The sequence below is a fragment of the Triturus cristatus genome, chromosome 5_1, assembly GCF_964204655.1.
Source record: "Triturus cristatus chromosome 5_1, aTriCri1.1, whole genome shotgun sequence".
NCBI lineage: Eukaryota > Metazoa > Chordata > Amphibia > Caudata > Salamandridae > Triturus > Triturus cristatus.
This window is the reverse complement of record NC_140587.1, coordinates 216,166,505-216,184,003: the sequence shown is the minus strand read 5'-3', so window position 1 is coordinate 216,184,003 and position 17,499 is coordinate 216,166,505. Positions and strand designations below refer to the sequence as shown.

General features: G+C 46.0%; 1 protein-coding gene across 4 annotated transcripts in view; it reads right to left on the bottom strand.

Moving 5' to 3' along the window:
- The window catches only part of AGO2 (argonaute RISC catalytic component 2), a 524,350-nt gene that overhangs the window by 322,094 nt on the left and 184,757 nt on the right, over positions 1-17,499 (bottom strand). For 2 of the 4 annotated variants that reach the window (XM_085604853.1, XM_085604857.1), the window contains exon 10: positions 14,852-15,001. In XM_085604853.1, the coding sequence (XP_085460979.1) occupies positions 14,852-15,001 (150 nt within the window). The remainder of the gene's footprint in view (positions 1-14,851; positions 15,002-17,499) is intronic. The other 2 variants (XM_085604855.1, XM_085604854.1) reach the window with 1 other exon arrangement.

The window sequence follows — 17,499 nt, the reverse complement described above, 5'->3', positions numbered from 1 at the left end:
CTCGGTCTCGGACCACGCCCATGTCGAGCTGCTTCTACGGGAGGGTCCTCCCCACCCGCTGCGACCGCGCCGCTGGCGTTTCCCAGACCACGTTCTCCGGGACCCAGTGGATAGAGAGGAGCTCCAAACAGCTATCCTGGCATATTTCGAGGATAACGACCTGCCGGGGACCCCTATCCCTCTCCTTTGGGACGCCTTCAAGGCCACTATACGGGGCACTCTCACAGCCTTGGCGGCTGCTCGAGCGCGTGAGGCCCAGCTCTATGAGACAAAAATTACGAGGGAGCTGCAGGTGCTCGAGCAGATGGACAAAGAGCGCCCGCTGGCGACGCACAAGCGCCGTTTGGCCGTCCTACGGGGCAGCTCCGCGCACATAGGGTCAACAAGGCTGAGCGCGCTCTGCTGGCACTCAAGCAGCGCTACTATGCGGGGGGCGACAAGGTGGGCGCTGTTCTGGCGCGACGTTTGCGGACGCGGGCAGCTACGGCGCATGTCGCGAAACTACAGAAGGCGGACGGGTCCTGGGCCGTTGCGGAATCGGCGAAGCTCCAAACGTTTCACGACTACTATTCAGCCCTTTATACTGGCGACCCCCCTGCGGCGGAGCTGGTCGCGGAGGCCTTAGACGCTTGTCACTGGGACCCGTTGAGTGGGCATCACTCCGGGCTTCTGGAGGACTCTATCACCCCGGCAGAGCTGGTCGGCGCTCTACGCGACCTCCCGCTTGGCAAGGCGCCCGGCCCGGACGGGCTCCCGGTGTCGTTCTTCCGCGCCTTCTTACCGCAATTGCAGCCGTACCTCTTGCGCCTCTTTAACTCCTTTGAGGAGTCGGTAGGGCCTTCAGCAGATATGGCAATGGCCGACATAACGCTCATCCCGAAACCCGGGAAGGACCATACGCTGTGCTCCTCCTACCGGCCCATTGCCCTGCTGAACACCGATTTAAAACTCTACACTAAAATTCTAGCCAAGCGGCTTAGCCCTCACCTCCCTAATCTCATTGAGCCCGACCAGGTGGGGTTTATCCATCAACGCCAGGGCGCGGATAATGTACGGCGTATTGCGCATATCGTCGGGAAGGCCAAGCACTGGAGGATCCCGGCCTGCCTGTTGTCGCTCGACGCGGAAAAAGCGTTCGACAGGGTGGACTGGACCTTTCTCCGAGCAGTGCTGCGGAAAATAGGCCTGGGTCCTAAGATGGTGGCGCGCATTATGGCCCCATATATCTCGCCGGTTGCCAGGGTGCGGGTTAACGGACAGCTCACGCAACCTTTTCCCATCTGCAGAGGCACTCGGCAGGGCTGTCCCCTATCGCCCCTGTTGTTTGCCCTGGTGGTGGAGCCTCTGGCCATTATGATTCGGCGGTCCCCTGATAACTGTGGTATAACCCTTCGCGGAGTGCAGCACAAGATTGCTCTCTTCGCAGACGACCTCCTTCTCACCCTCTCCGAGCCCCTGCGCTCATTGCCGGCGGTACACTCGCTACTCCGCACCTACGAACGCGCCTCTGGGCTCAAAATTAACCATGCCAAGTCCTGGGCCCTTAATATCTCGATCCCGGCCGAGGAGCTCCCAGCGATTCAAGTTTCGGCCCCGTATCAGTGGGCGGACGCGTCAGTGCGATACTTGGGCCTTAACTTGACTCCAGACCTGGCCACTTGGACGCAGGCCAACTGGCAAGACTACAAAACCTCTGCCCTGGCTGACCTGCGGGCGTGGAAGGCCTTGCCGCTCTCCTGGTTGGGCCGCCTTAACACAGTGAAGATGTCGATACTGCCAAAGGTCCTCTATCTATTTCAAACACTGCCAACTCCGATTCCGGAACATCAAATCCAGGGGCTCCAACGCGAGCTCAACGCGTTTGTATGGGGGGGGAAAAAGCCACGGTTCTCGAATAAAATCTTGAGTCTCCCCCGAGACAGGGGTGGCCTGGCCTGCCCTAACCTCCTCGAATACTACTGGGCGTCGCACCTTCGCTGTATCCTGGAGTGGGGGGCGTGGGAGAGTGAAAAGGTGTGGTTCCACATGGACAGGGCAGTCACCTGCCGCCCGCTATGGGACCATGCCTGGCTTCCCCGGGCGGCCCGACATCGCAGCGCCTACATGGCCGTCCCTACCAAAACGGTCCTGGAGATCTGGGATAAAGTGGCGGTGAGTAGGGGCTTGACCACCTTTCCATCCCCGCACACCCCGATTGCGCGAAATCCGCAGTTCCCGCCGGCATGTCGGACACCTTACTTCGCGAACTGGACAGAGTCGGGCTGCAGGACGATACGAGACCTGTTTTGCGGCGACACTCTCAAAACTTTTGCACAGTGCGAGCAGGAATTTGGGCTCCTGGACGGTGACAAATACCAATATCTACAACTGCGGCACTGGATACAGGGCTCGTCCCTGACGCCGGCGGCCACGCGACCCTACACGCAGTTCGAACAGCTAGCGCGGGATTTCGGCAACTATAAGGGGCTCATATCCCGCATCTATAAGGTGCTGCAGCGCTCGCACCGGCTAGACCCCCACCCATATCAGACGAGATGGCATTCCTCTAATAGCTCGGGCGTCACCCCGGCCCAATGGGCCCGGCTTTGGGGCGACATCCCTAAAATACTACGTAGCATCCCTCAACAAGAATCGGCGTACAAGGTAATGACCCAATGGTACTACACCCCCGCCAGACTCCACAAAATGTTCCCCAATCCCTCTCCCCTGTGCTGGCGATGTACTCAGGCGCAGGGAGACTTCATACATATTTGGTGGACATGCCCACTTCTGAAAGTCTTCTGGAAAGAGGTCCTCAGCCATGTAAAAAGGGTACTCGGGTTCCCCCTTCCGGAGGATCCGCTGGTGGTCCTTCTGGGAATTAGACCAACAACCCTGAGAGCCATGACGGGTCGTGATCGGCACCTTAGCCTCCACATGCTGGGCGCTGCAAAACAAACAGTAGCCCTTTACTGGAAGAAGCCGGAGTCGCCCTCCGTAAATGTGTGGTTTACCCGTCTGTGGCAGGTGGTGGCGATGGAGTCTCTCACGGCGCGGCTACAGCTTCGAGACGCCAACTATAAGAAACTCTGGAAGCCCTTGGTGGACTACCTGGGGCGGCTAGAGCATGCTCGCTTGCAGCCGCCACGACTTCGAGCCCTGAAGCTCTTCGATGACGTGCTAGATCCCACGGACCCGGGGGGGTTCTGGAACCCCGCAGGGGGTATATAACAACCCACTAGTGAAAACCGACCCGGAAGGAGGGGAGGAGGCCCTGCTGTTAGCGGACTACACCCTGGAAGGCCCCCATCTGCTGGTGATAACTGAGCGCACATCTTTTTCCCCCTCGCCATGACTGTCGCCCTTTGCGATGGTCCACACCACCTCCCTCTTCCCTTGTTCTATCCCCATGGTTGTTTGGTCGTCACATTGGCAATCTTTGATGTGGGGAGTGGGGCGATATTCACTGCCCTGTGCATCATTGATGAAAGTTACTTGACTGGTACAGCGCCTCCTCTAGGTGATATTGGCTAGCATATGCTGTGACTCTAACATTGCACAACTGGGGCATCCCTACTGTCTTACCCTAACGCTACCTGCCCGGCTGGCCAGGGATGAGTGTGACGTTTCGTTAGCCATGGTTTCTGGCCTTTAAGAACTGTCTCTGCAGGGTTGCTGGGCGGGAGGTTTACTGAGGGCTTAACGCCACTAAGGCAAAAAAACCTCTGAGAGTAAATGTCCCTGTGGGGCCGGTTTCTGGGCTATAGATAATGTTACTGGTGCTAATGCATATGCCTTTATTCCTGCCAATGTCTAGTCACTTGCTGCCGGCCACTGTGGTTGTAGGCGAACAAGCTGTGTATGGACTTTTGCACGACCGTTAAAATCAATAAAAGTTGGTTCAAAAAAAAAAAAAAAAAAAAAAAAATTATACAGCAGCTTGGAAGAAGCTACAGGAGACAGAGTTCTGAGGTATTTAGTATTAAACAAAAATCCTCCACAATGGGGTAATCAATACATTCAAATAAAGATTTTATTTTCTATGCCCACATATCCGGTGAACATCATAGGCCAACACGTGTTTCACTACACAAAGTCGGTTCATCAGGGCCACAATCCATACTTAATGTTGCATACCCCATGTAATAACTACATTACTCTTCTCAAAGCAGAGTTATAAATTGCAAATTACACAACTGGTTCCGATAAGGCTTCTGTGAATATGAGCAAGAATTTACTTTAAAAATATGTTCTGGGATCAGGTGTCCCTGATAATACATCATGTGTTCAAGGCTAACCATCAATTCAAATATTCACAGCATGAAATCATCTGGAGGAATTGAAATATATTGTACAAATATTGTTACTTCTCTGTTTTAATGGAGGTATTGAAAAAGGGTCTCTTTTTCCAGGAGACCTAATTTTTGGGCACAGAGTACAGATTGTTGGGCCGTAATGGGGACTCCACAATGCATCACTTTGGATTCACTATGGGCTCCAGGAAAGCCACCATTCTCGTACCCAGAACCTTTAATTTGTCTCTAACCCATGTGCAACATGATCCTTTAGGACATGTCCTGATCTTTGGCCTCATGAAGTGTTCTCTCTGGACATTAATTAGTGTACATGTCCCTCCGACTATGGTAGAAAGCACTTTACAGGCATTGACTATGGAAAGACAGGGCAAAGAACTTCACTCTTTTAGTGGGCGAAAAACACACCCCAATGAACATGACTAACTTCTACTGTGGGGTGCTCCTTTCATATTAGAGATTAGATTACTTCTTCATACCAGCAGTGGGGCTAGTCGATTACCAAGGGTGGGGTGCAGATAGTTTAGTCTGAATTAATGGACATAACTAGCTGTCCGCTTCACAGAATGGATTAGGAAAAGAATGGATGAATACTTTGAACTGAATTAAAGCTTCAGTTACATCTCACATTACTTTGTGGAAGGTTCTAAAAGCTACAATATGGGGCAAAATATGACCTCATATATAGTGGGTTAACAAAGAGAGGAGCAGAGAGGAAACAGATTCCAAATCCTCAATAACTAAACCAGAAAGACAGCCTCTTCAAAGTTAAGACACAAATGCCTTTAGACAACTGGAAGTTTGGCATCTGCCGTGCCCTCGCCATTGTAGCGGACGACAAGTGTGCAGACTCTAGTCAACATCACAAACGGGTGTCTTCCAGTAGGCAATCTGTCACTGGGTAGCAAGTAAGTGTATGAAAGTGCTGTGGCCAAGTCGGACCGTCATTAGGCTAATCTCACATTATCCACTTGCGTGTACAACTGTTCAGTAGCCCCCTTCTCACTTTTCTCCCTACATAGTCTTCCACTATCCCTGATGACAGCGCTCCTTGATATGCACGCTTGCCTATGTGTACAATTTATTTAAAGAAGATCCCAGCAGACAGCAACATACGGGTCTGGAGTAAGTACCATATTCTTTTAATATGCTTATATTGCACCACTGGCATTTCTATGCAGTACTAATTCCCCTGTCAATGAATTGTTTCAGCTGCCAGCTTAATTCTGGTAGCAAGTGTATGTATCCCTTTTGAATCACCGCCTTGGGACAAAAGATTCTTTTGGAAGCCAAAAGCCTTCCTACCTCCCATGCAGTACTCCGTTTTCAATCTGCAGGTGATTGTAATTAATGTTTTTTTGTGATAAGGCACCTCAGTACATCCTGCTTTAGTCTTTTTCCCTCCCCTTTCCCTTCCCCCTCCTACTCACCATTAACCTTCCTTTTCCAATTCCTTCTGCTCTCTTTTGCCACCTTCTGCCCCCTTCCCTCCGCCTCCCCGCCATGTCCATTGGTTCAGTGTCCTCTCTAATGGGACGCACTTGGTCCTAGGAGTAGGACACTACTAGCCCATCAAGCTAATCTTCATTATCTTATCTAACTTAAGCATGTATTGGCTATTCTCGCCGGATCTCAATGTTTCTAATTTCTTTGAAGACTTACCCTGAACTGGGGGACCATATGGCCTGACTGCTTTGCTGGTTGGTAAATCGGGAAATGGCGCTCCGTGTCATACCAAAGATACAAGACCCTATCAAGAGACTAGTGACGTCCGCAGTACTCATTACAGAGGCCTGTCCAGTCTACTAACAGCAGTTATACCATAAGGTTCCCATGCCCCAAGCTGAAATAGATAACCAAATTAAGCAAGAAATTCCAATCCTTGCCCTACAGAGAATTGACAGAGAAACATAGGATATGCCAATTTCAGACCCAGAAATAATAGAGGTGATTAGATCGGCGTTATCCGGGAAAACACCTGGTCCCAACGGTTTCCGCCTGAATTCTTTAAAAGGTTTGGTAGCAGACTGGTGGGTCTACTAGAAGCCATGTTCCAAGAGGCCCTACCTACTGAGAATTGGCCTTATGATCTTTGTGGGGCCACCATAGTCACAGATCATGGAAAGTGCCTCTGATTAATACAAAGTCCCAAATTATGGCCTAAGAACTGGCCACCAGACCCATGAATATATTAAGGACAGCAATATAGGGCTTGATCGGAATGGATTTATTAGCTCCTGAAAGACTATACACTGCCTCAGGTGACTACATTTGGCTTTAGCGAACCGCCATAAAATAAATTGGTCAGCGGTGTTCTATTTGATCTGATTTATTGATCCTTTCTTTACCAGGTTTTGGAAAAGATTGAACTTTATCCAAGACTCATCTCTTATGTACGCCTTCTCTACCCATCACAGTGGGACAGGGTTTGAGTCAATGGTGCACTATTTAGACCCTTCCCAATGCAGCGAAGCACTAGAGAGGGATGCCTGCTTTTGCCTCTACTCGTCAATGTTGTAATAAAGCCTTTGGCTATCTGGATACGTCAAGATTCTCAGACTAATGGCCTTGTTGGGGGATAGGGCACACAGTGTTGCACACAGACAACATTTTGCTCTACTTACAGGATCCACAGGTTTGAATACACAGATGTATGCAATTCCTCAAAATATATGGGGACGCTTCAGAATTTAGTGTTAATTGACACAAATAAATGTTGATGTTCCTAACAGGGTGGTATCTGCACTCACTATCCAGGAGCTGCAGGTCACAAGAAGCCCTTTAAATACCTAGGAATTCATAAATCACGTCACCAAGAGGAAAGTTGGAAGTAGGACATAGCTCTGCTGCTGCATAAAATGATCACACAGATGGCGGTTTTCGATCTCTACCATGGGCAGAGGGGATTGTCAAACTAATTTCACTATCAGAAATATTATATATCCTTCAAAATTACTTCTATTCCTCTCCTCCAACATTTTTCAAATCACTACAATCTAGGCCAATTCTAACTTGTGGGGAAATGGACAACAGAGTGGCTTTTGCAAAATGTGTTCAGTCCTCATACGATGGAAGCTTGGGTGTCACAGATGTCCAAAAGTACTACTGGGAAGCCCTGATGCTCCCATTAATGACTGGTTGTTTGGGGAGAGATGTGACCCAAAGATCAGACAAACTCAAATGCCTAGAATTAACAAATATATTGACTTTGATTTATGGCAGGAGATTCTCCAAGTCCATACTACCAGTATCAAGGATACTCAGTATGGTATAAAAGTTCTAAAGTAGATTATTTGACAAAGGAAGTTAAAATAGGTACAACATTGTGGACAGGAGATTGGATTACCAAAGTGACAAAACTGGAGAGATTTGGTTCTAAGGATAAAATAGTCAAATCTCATCTGGGGGATTTACAGATGTCCACGCACCTCAAATCATTCACACACTTTAGCAAAGAGCATGATTTTCATAGGTCGCCTTTCTTACAATTCATGCAGATAAGGCATGCTCTGGAAAACTGATTTAAAAAAAAAACCCATTTCTTTACCCTTTTTCAGCACGATGGAATCAAAGCGGATTTTTAAAAAAAATGAAAATATGGGTGTCTCCTGAAAATATCGGGTGGTGCTGCTTAACACACCTGACCAAATTTTGCAGCTGAGAGAGGTGGGATGCAGATTTAGACACCCCTTGAAGACGCTGATTGGCAGGAGGCAAACATGGCTGAGAGTCTCTGCAATTTCAGCTAGATTAAGTCCGATTTATTCCATTGAAATATTTCCATAGGTCTGGGATGATCGCATAATCTGGGAATGTCCTATAATTCAGAAGCACTGGTTTCAGAATAATGCTAGCTAGCAGACGGTGATTGCAGTTCCCTTCATATGGGATCTTAGAAAACGTTTATTGGGAATATCACCAGAGTGGGATTGCATCAGAGGAGATGAGAATCTACTGTAGAGTGGGTAACTGGTGGCAAACAGAGGCAGTGTCAGACATAGCAGCACAACCTCTGCGCCGAAAATGAGAGAATGGTTATGGTAAATGGACTATTGTGCCTTGGTGGAAGAATCGGTGTTCAAAAGTAGGGGATGCCTGAGAAAACAGAAAATAATTTGAAAAAATTGGTAGAATCACTTTCAGTATGTATATCCAACATTAAAAAAACCACTAAATGTACTGTGGTAATGTAAAGAGAATTGTGGGAAGAAACGTGAACTAATCTGACTAGCCTGCACTTTTTTAATACTTTGTTGTACTGTTTATGCATGTATGACTGGTCAGGTGTTAGTAGTTCACAAAACAAAAAAGTTTTTAAAAAATCTTCCATTACCCTATTGAATGTCTGGATCGATTCTAACATTTCAAAAATATCAAATAAGATTTCATGATGAATTATCCTTGTGCTGCATATCCACACCCAATCTGCTCTGTTCCCAGATTATGAACGTTTGGGTGAACAGATTCACAACTGAACTGGTTTATTTTTTTCCATCCTATAATTTGTCATACAATTTAGTTCTGTGTTAAATATTGATGGAATTAATCCAAAAGAACTCATAGGACTAGGAAGGAGTCTGTTACTTGCACTTACTTAGGCCTCTATTTTGTAGCGTGTAGTGCTGATAATTCCAATGCTATGCACACTCCTGCCATCTAGTGTTGGGCTCGGACTTTACTATTTGTTTTTCTTGAGGAAGTAATTTATGGGCGGCGGCGTTCGTCACGTCGCCTCCTTCTCGAGGCAAGGCACATGTTCAGATCTAATTCTGTCAGGAAGTTATCTTCTTTAAGTAGTGATGTCACATCCTGTAGTGTCACCAAGTGGGAGTGTGGCCATAGGTCCAGTATGGGACAGTGCGTTCCATCCTTTTTGGGTATAAAGAAGTATAGGGAGTAAAATCCCTTTCCTTGATGCTTGAATGGGAATGGTTCTATGACAACTTTTTTTAGTAGAGCTTTTAACTATTCTTTTAGCAGGTGCAGATGAGGAGGATTGAGGGGGTGCTTTCTTGGTGGGATATTTGGTGGTTGAGTTTTCAGCTCTAGGCAATATTCCTGACTGATGATATCCAACACCCACTAGTCTGATGTTACTTCTGGCCACAACTGATAGAATTGTTGAAGCCTTCCCCCAAAAGGTGACGTGCGATCGGGGAGAATGATTGGTAAGTCACTATTTTGAGGTAGAGGCTCCCTTTGCTGTTGTTCCTCTACCTTTAACTCTTGATTTAAAACCACCTCTGTAATATTCTTCCCATAATTGCTGAAGGTATTGTTGCTGCTGTCAATGGTAACTTCAGGTCTCTGTGGTGTTATTCTTTGATGCCCCTTTTCCTTGGTATTTCTGAAAAGGCTGGTGTTTGCATAGCAGACTGCAGGGCTCCCATTGATTTTGCGCTCAGTGTCCTCATTGATTTTTTCAAGTTGCTTGTGAACTTCTAGACCAAAGAGGTTGCCGTCAAATGGGATGTTCAAAATGTGCTGTTACACTTCTGGTTTAAACCCTGATATATACGAGGCCATGCATGTCGACGGAGCATCAACGAGAAATGAATCCCTCTTGCAGCCGTGACTACACTATATAGAGCACACCAGAATGTTGAATTATATATTGGTCTTCCCTCTGCAACCAAATCTTCCTCTTTCTTTTTGTATTGCCCAGGGAGATGCTGTAATAGTTCTTCCATTTCATCCCATGTAGCTCTATTGTAGCCTTATAGGAGGTCCACAGAACTATCACTTTGCCAATGATTGACATGTCCTCTTGCAACCATATTCCCTGCAGCGTCAACACGCTTATTTTTCTTCTCGGGAGGTGGAGAATCCCCAGTGCTTTGTGATGCTACTCGGTTTTGTGCTGTAGTCATGTCTAAGTTCTCTGCAGTAGAGTGACCTCTGATGTAGAGTGTCTGAAGATTAAGGCCTTTACTTTCTCTTAATTCTGGCTGTAAGTACCCTTAAATTAACTGGTTCTTTAAACATCTCCTTAGATACTTTAATCATACAGCTTATCATTGGTAGGGATCATTGGTAGGGACTGAACTGTGCGTTTTGTTCTGGAAAGTGTGTCTGCCAGGAAATCTGTCTCCTACTCTGTACTTTGCATTAACAATTTGTGATACTCTGCTGCCCTTTGTATTACACTATGATACGCAGGGGTATCATTTGGTAGAGATGCCTTGGCTGAATTGGCTGGTTCTGTATCCATATCTGGATGGACATCATCATCTTAATTCCATGGGTCAGGGCTTTGCATGTCTCCATGTGAGTTAAAGTATAAATCCCTTATGTGCAGGGCTGTTTCCACACTCCACTTTTTGAGTGGGCTAAGGTGACCTTGTGCCTGGTGATATTGGGCAACTATGTGGCATGGGGCTTGTGGCTCTATGCTCTGTTGCCACCCTTTTTGGCAGTGGCTGTAGAACATCCAAGTCTTGACTCTGTTCCTTGGAAGGTTCTTAATGACACCGTTTCTGCATAAATTCTCCACGTTTTCCAAAAACATTGCCTTCTTCCTCTTGCATTAGAGGTTTTCATGGTGTCTGCCTGTTTCTCTGGCATAACGTCAAATCCATGAAATGGACTACAAATCTGAATCGTATCCCCCCTGGTGAACTGGAGTCTAAACTTCAAGCACATCTACGTCTTACCCCACTCTCCCTTAATGCCAATGTTCTCACCGAGCATTTGAACAAAACTGTTCAATGTCCTAGACCAAATTGCCCCATCCAAACCTAAAATCCAAAGAAACATTCCATCCAAATCTTTGTCCACTTCTAATCTTAACGTCGAAAGACGTTCTCTTAGACTAACTGAAAGAACATGGAGACAACATCCTTCTCCCGCCCATTTTGCCCTTCTCAGATCAGCCAGAACTACGTACAAGAAACACATTTTCTCTGAAAAGGTTTCTTTTTCCACACACAGCTTGATCGTGCCAAAAACAGACCCAGAGAGCTGTTCAACATAGTTCGAACCAAAACATCCACTGCCCCTCTAAAACTGATGGCCACAACTGATAGATGCAAAGAAATTGCCAACTTCTTTGCTGAAATAATTGCCTAAATAGACCAATCCTTCCTTGTATCTCCGATCCCTCCTATTCCCCTATTTACCGCCGACCCTACTACTAAACCTCTATCCCCTAGTTACTCTCCCCCCCCGTATTCCTCCGCCAACCTTCTTGCCACTTCCCCCCCAGATAACAATCTTTCTAACCCACAGCTTAAAAGCAATGTCTCTTGGCACAACTTCCACCCTGTATCCGAGCTTGAAGTCTCGAACATCATCTCTAAACTCAAACCGCCCTCACACACCAAAGACCCTATCCCTTCCAACCTTGTCCAGGAGCTTAAGGACATCTTTCCCCTTACTGGACCACTATCATCAACTCCTCCCTTACCACAGGATGTGTCCCTGCCTCCCTCCAACTCAGACAAATCACTCCTATTTTTAAAAATCCCAATGCCAACCCCAACGACCTAAATAATCGCCGCCCGATCTCCAACCTTCCCCTGCTCTCCAAAGCCCTTGAAAAATGTGCCCTGCTTCAATTGGACAAACACTGACACTTTTAACCTATTGGACTCATTACAATCCGGCTTCCGAAAAGGCTGCAGCACTGAAACGGCCATGCTTAATATTGTTGACGACATCCACCTATCTCTAGATAATGGTGAGACCTGCCTACTTCTTCTCCTCGACCTCTCTGCAGCATTTGATACTGTTAATCACCCTGCCTTACTTAGCACACCCAAAGGTCGGTTTGGCCTCAATGGTCCTGTCCTCAAATGGTTCTCCTCCTTCCTCCAACATCTAACACAAAAAATTAAAATTGACAACTGCCTCTCAAACCCCACATCTGTCTCCCTTGGTGTCCCCCAAGGATCTATTCTCTCTCCCTCTCTCTTTAACCTCTTTATGGAACCCCTTACCCTCATTCTAAAACAATGTGGACGCAACTACCACCTCTACGCTGACGACGCCCAACTTTACTACAAGATTAGATCCTACTCTGATGTTCTGCACCTTAACAACACCTTAACTAATATCCAAACCTGGTTCCACTCCAATCATCTCAAACTCAACCCTAAAAAAGCTGAAATCCTTCTACCCTCTCCCTATCCAAACATGGATCTCTGACCTTAATGCCCTCAACTGTCAACTCTCCCTTTCCAACTCAGTCAAATCACTTGGCATCACCATTGACAATAACCTAACTCTTCAAAACCACAAAAATCTTGGCTAAAGGAGCTCTCTTCTCTCTCCGTCACCTAAAGAAAATTAAATCGTTCATTCGAGCTAACAACTTTAAATCGGTTGTCCAATCTCTTGTCCTCTCAAGAATTGACTATGGCAACGCTATCCTCGCTGGAACTCCTAAAGTTCACCTTGCCCCACTCACATCTGTGCCCCACCTCGCTGCCAGACTACTCACGGACTGCAAACGCTTTGACCACATCACCCCAGCCCTCAAAGCCCTTAAATGGTTACCCATCGAAGGCAGAGCCTCCTACAAGATTGCATGCATTACGCACAAAGCCCTTCATCAAAAAGCCCCGCTGTATCTCACTAACTCAACAAAGCGAGCTGCTCCCGACCGCTGAGAAGCACCAACGCTCTCCTCCTTGTTCCACCTCTGTTAAAAAAGAAAAACACACTCTCACTCTTTCCCCGGAAACGCACCGAACATCTGGAATGCCATCCCTAAAGACTTGCGTTGTAACCCTTCTTACATCAGCTTTAAAAAAGACCTCAAACTGCACCTGCTCAACAAATATTGGGGTCCATAACCCTTCTCATTTCTTCTTTTGCACTCTCTTCCTTCCCCCTCTTTCCCCTCCCTGTCCCTCGCCTTTTTCTTTCCCTCCTCCTTCCATTCTCTCTCCCTTCTAGCCTTGCTCCATCTCCTGCTACTGTTTTAATAAGTGATTACCTGTACCCTTATTATTTATTTAGATTGTTCACCCTTTTGACATTTGTAAATGGTACTAAACTATTTGTTCTTTGTTTTCCATTCTGTTTTGAAGTGTACCTTTTTGAACAATTGTTCACTCCTGTACTATATCCATACTCCTGTAAAGCGCTCTGATGCCCCCGGGTTGAGCCAGTGCTATATAAAACCTTTTAAATAAATAAATGGTTGTGGCTGCCGAGGAAGGCGTCTGTCTTTGGCATCGTAGGAGCCAAGGTTTTCTTCGGCGTTATAAAGTGACCATGGTCTTTTACCTTTGTCAGAGTCTACAAGTGTTTCAATTCTATATGGCTAGACACTGATCTCTTGTGCGGCGCTGAAGCATGAAGTGGAGGTTTTGCTCGGGCTGATTTGTGTGCCAAGGTCGATGGGTGTTTTAGCATTGATGTCAGCTTGTGCCGGCTCCAAGCCTCTCTTTAGGCCTTGCTGCCCGATCGAGAATGATCTCATTCTGTATCGGCTCCAAGGTTCGCTCTCAGTGTTAACCAGAGCCTAAGGACTGTAGTGCACCCTGGTGTTGAGGGGGAGGTTTATGTAGTAGACTTTTCAAATAGGATGGATCAATTGGACGCATGGCCTGTGGTGTCCTGGGCCGGACACTGGCAGCGGAGTTTGGTGCGTAATGTCCTTAACCTGCACATCCGATTCCTCTACTTCGTTGGACTCGTCGGAAGCGATGTAGTGAGGGCTGGTGCTGACATACCCCACCCAGGGTCAGACTGGGAACTCGAAGCAGCCCTGGCAAGTTTGTCGGACCAGCCCTGGGGTTGGGAGGGGAATGGGATTTCAAGTGTGAACCACTGCTGCTTTGTTTACCAGAAGCCGATATTGCAGCACCACTGCAAAACCAGCCCCAGTAACAAAACAAGCTCCTATCCCTGAAAAACCGGCCCCTACCCTTCCAGCCTCTCTGGGAACCGCCCAGCGGTATTTCGCCCCGCACCAAGGGCACTTTCTAAAAAGACTGCCCTTCTAGCTTCCATTAACCAGAGAAAAAAATTCTCAATGGGATTGTGGAAGGTGATCGTGTCGAAGTCAGCTTAATCTGTCCTTCCGATCGAAACCAACATGCTTCCAAAGGTCGCAGGAGCCTTGTGTATGTTTCCATTGTCGATTTACGATATGTTGTAGCTATTAGACATCCATGGGCCACACAGGCATCAAAACTTCACAGAGCTCCGACTAAGTCAGTTCAAGCCCTACGGCAGAAAAAAATTATCTAACAAAGGAGCTGTTGAACATGCTTATTGCCTTGAGGACATACGATGTAGACCATAAAAGACTTCTCTGAGAAAAACAAATTGTAAAGTCCAGCCACAACACTAGATGACAGGACTCATGTGTAACTGCATATCATGTGTAACTGCAGCCAACACATGCTACAGATCTGTAATTTCCCATTAATAAAATCGAACCAAGTTATACAATTTTACCAACAAACTATGTTTTACTCTCACTGTTTAGTACTGTAGGGGAGACGTGCCATTAGTTGTGAAGTATTTACCACATACAAAAACTATGAATCACACACAGCAAGCATATCAAGACACCATGTAGAAAGCAATAACTTGAAGATCACTACCAATAGAGCATTTGGCTCTTCCCATACCCTGCCTCCGTAAAGGATTGAAGGAGGTTGAAGGACACGACCAGTAACATCAGTCATATCATCTTTGACCAATATTCCAAATTCTCTGACATAAGGATCAGTATTGAAACTTGCACTCCGCATCTAAGAAAAGAAAACAAAAGACATGGAAATAAAAAGGTGAAAACATTGTGATAAGGGTTAATTATCAAGAAACAACACTAACAAATTACACATGCACAGAAATATAACATTTGCTTTTGAGAGTGTACAGACTGCCTAACGTTGAATCCTTTTTTATTCGCTGGCAGACCTTTTGATCGCGGTTCCACTGGTATCTATTAAAACAGATTGTTTTGTAAATACTTCAAGGCAACTCCCTTGGAACTCAAATTACCAAACATCATACCAATTAAAATAGGAGCTCAAGAAAAATTACTTGACAACTGTTTAGTATTGAGTTTGTAAAATACTTTGTTTTCTTTAAATAAATAAAAAAAATAAAACAAGCACTTGACAGGACAGTGAAGTTATTGGGTCTGTTCATGGATTGTAGAGTTCTGAGCTTATGTCCCCCACACTACCATAGTAAGAAGACCCTGACTGCTTGCTCATGCGACCCTGACAGTGAAGTGCAGAAAAGATGAACTTTGCAGAACCATACTAGAATAGACAAGAGGAAGCCAGTGGCAAACAACCTCAATCAACACAGCTGTTGACCAGGAGCATGGGTGCCCTGGCAACCCTCGAACGAAGTCTGACAATATGCATTCTAAATTGTTCAATGCGTTCAGCTACAGTGGAAGGCAAAGTGTGAAATTACTTCAACATCACAAAAAGCTCATCATTAGATGTCATCTTGATATCTCAACTGCAGGCTTGGATTATTTTAAGTGTCTCACTCAGACATTCCCCCTCATATTCACAAGAATTTACCTCTAGGATAGAAAATGCTCAGATTCACGTTCTATTTAGTGATACTATAAACGTGGCTTGTTCAGCTATGGTGGATTAACATTAAATGTTTTATTATTTACGGCCTTACTTCACAGTAGACTGCACAACTATTATGCAGCCTAGCTAGAGAATGGCAATGCAATCCTTATCAGAAAAAACATTCTTCACTCTTCTACCACAGCACTAATGACTGATGTAGTGAAAAAAAAGGGAGTACCTCATATTGATGTCCCATCTCTTTTACCGACCAAACTAGATTAAAATACCCTAATATAACTAACATGTGTACTTGTAGAGCACACATTCACCCAGAGGTGGTCTCTTGGCACCAGTGACAGAGAAGGAAAATGCTACTTACCAGTATGCATCTGTTCTTGGCATGTAGAGCTGTAGATCCACACACTTATGCGTAGATCGCCATCTGGTGTTCGGCCCGGATGTTTGCACTTTGTTGTTGTCCTGGAAAGTCTCTGGAAGACACTGGATAGGTGGCTCCTACTTTGGACAATAGTGCGCATGGGCATCGACTCCATCGTCGGATAGTTTTTTCGCCAAGAAGGGAAATGATGGAGTTTGGAAGAAACAGAAAAAATGCCCATGTATGTTGTATCTAAATAAGATAATACTGGAACAGATAAAGGTAGCCGGGGAGGTGGGTGGGCGTGTGTGAATCTACAGCTCTACATGGCAAGAACAGCTGCATACTGGTAAGTAGCATTTTCCATTCGAGGCATATGAGCTGTAGATCACACACTTATGCATAGATTGCATAGCAGTACTCCTCCTTAGCGGCGATTATCAGTGTCTATTGCAGTAGTTTGAAATAGTGTTTTAAGTACAGCTTGGCCCACACTAGCTTGTGTTTTGCCTGCACATCTAAACAATAGTGTTTTGTGAATGAGTGCGGTGTAGACCATGTAGCTGCTCTGCGGATGTCATCTAAGGGAATATTCCCTAAAAAAGCCATTGAAGCCCCTATCTTTCGGGTAGAGTGGGCTTTAGGGGGAATAGATAATGTACGTTTTGCTTTGTGATAGCAAATTTGTATACATTTTACAATCCGCCTTGCAATGCCAGATTTTGACATGGGATTGCCTTTATGTGGCGGTGAGAAGGATACTATGCCTTCAAGAGACTTGGTATAAAGAGGCAATTCATGTGGAAGGCTATACTTCATATTGGGCATCAGCTGTGAACTCGACAGCAGGAAGGGCTAAAGCTGGACTCTTAATTATGGTTTCAACTAAATTAACCCAGTTCAAACCTAATACTTATCACGAGGTGTCCTCTTATGCCCAGTATTTACGACTGGAGCATGTTGTAGGCAAGGATCTAATTATTATTAACTATTATAATAACACCTTCGACGCACGTAGGGGTCCCATTGTCTATGAAATAGGTTGTGAAATAGATAAGTTGTTGGCCGGTTCTAGGAACCAATCGATTTTACTGTGGGCAGGAGATTTTAATATACAGGCCTGTCCATATGTAGATCAAAGGATTTGTGGCTTCCTGGGGGAAATAGGTGATAATGCTGACTCCCCACATATCCATTTCCCTCATGACGATTATGGAAACTCCCTTAATAATTTGATAGCTAAACTGGATCTAGAGTTACTTGACTGTTCCCTGAAAAAGGGCAATATTAAATGCCCAACCTTTACAGGCAGGGGCGCCCACTCTAA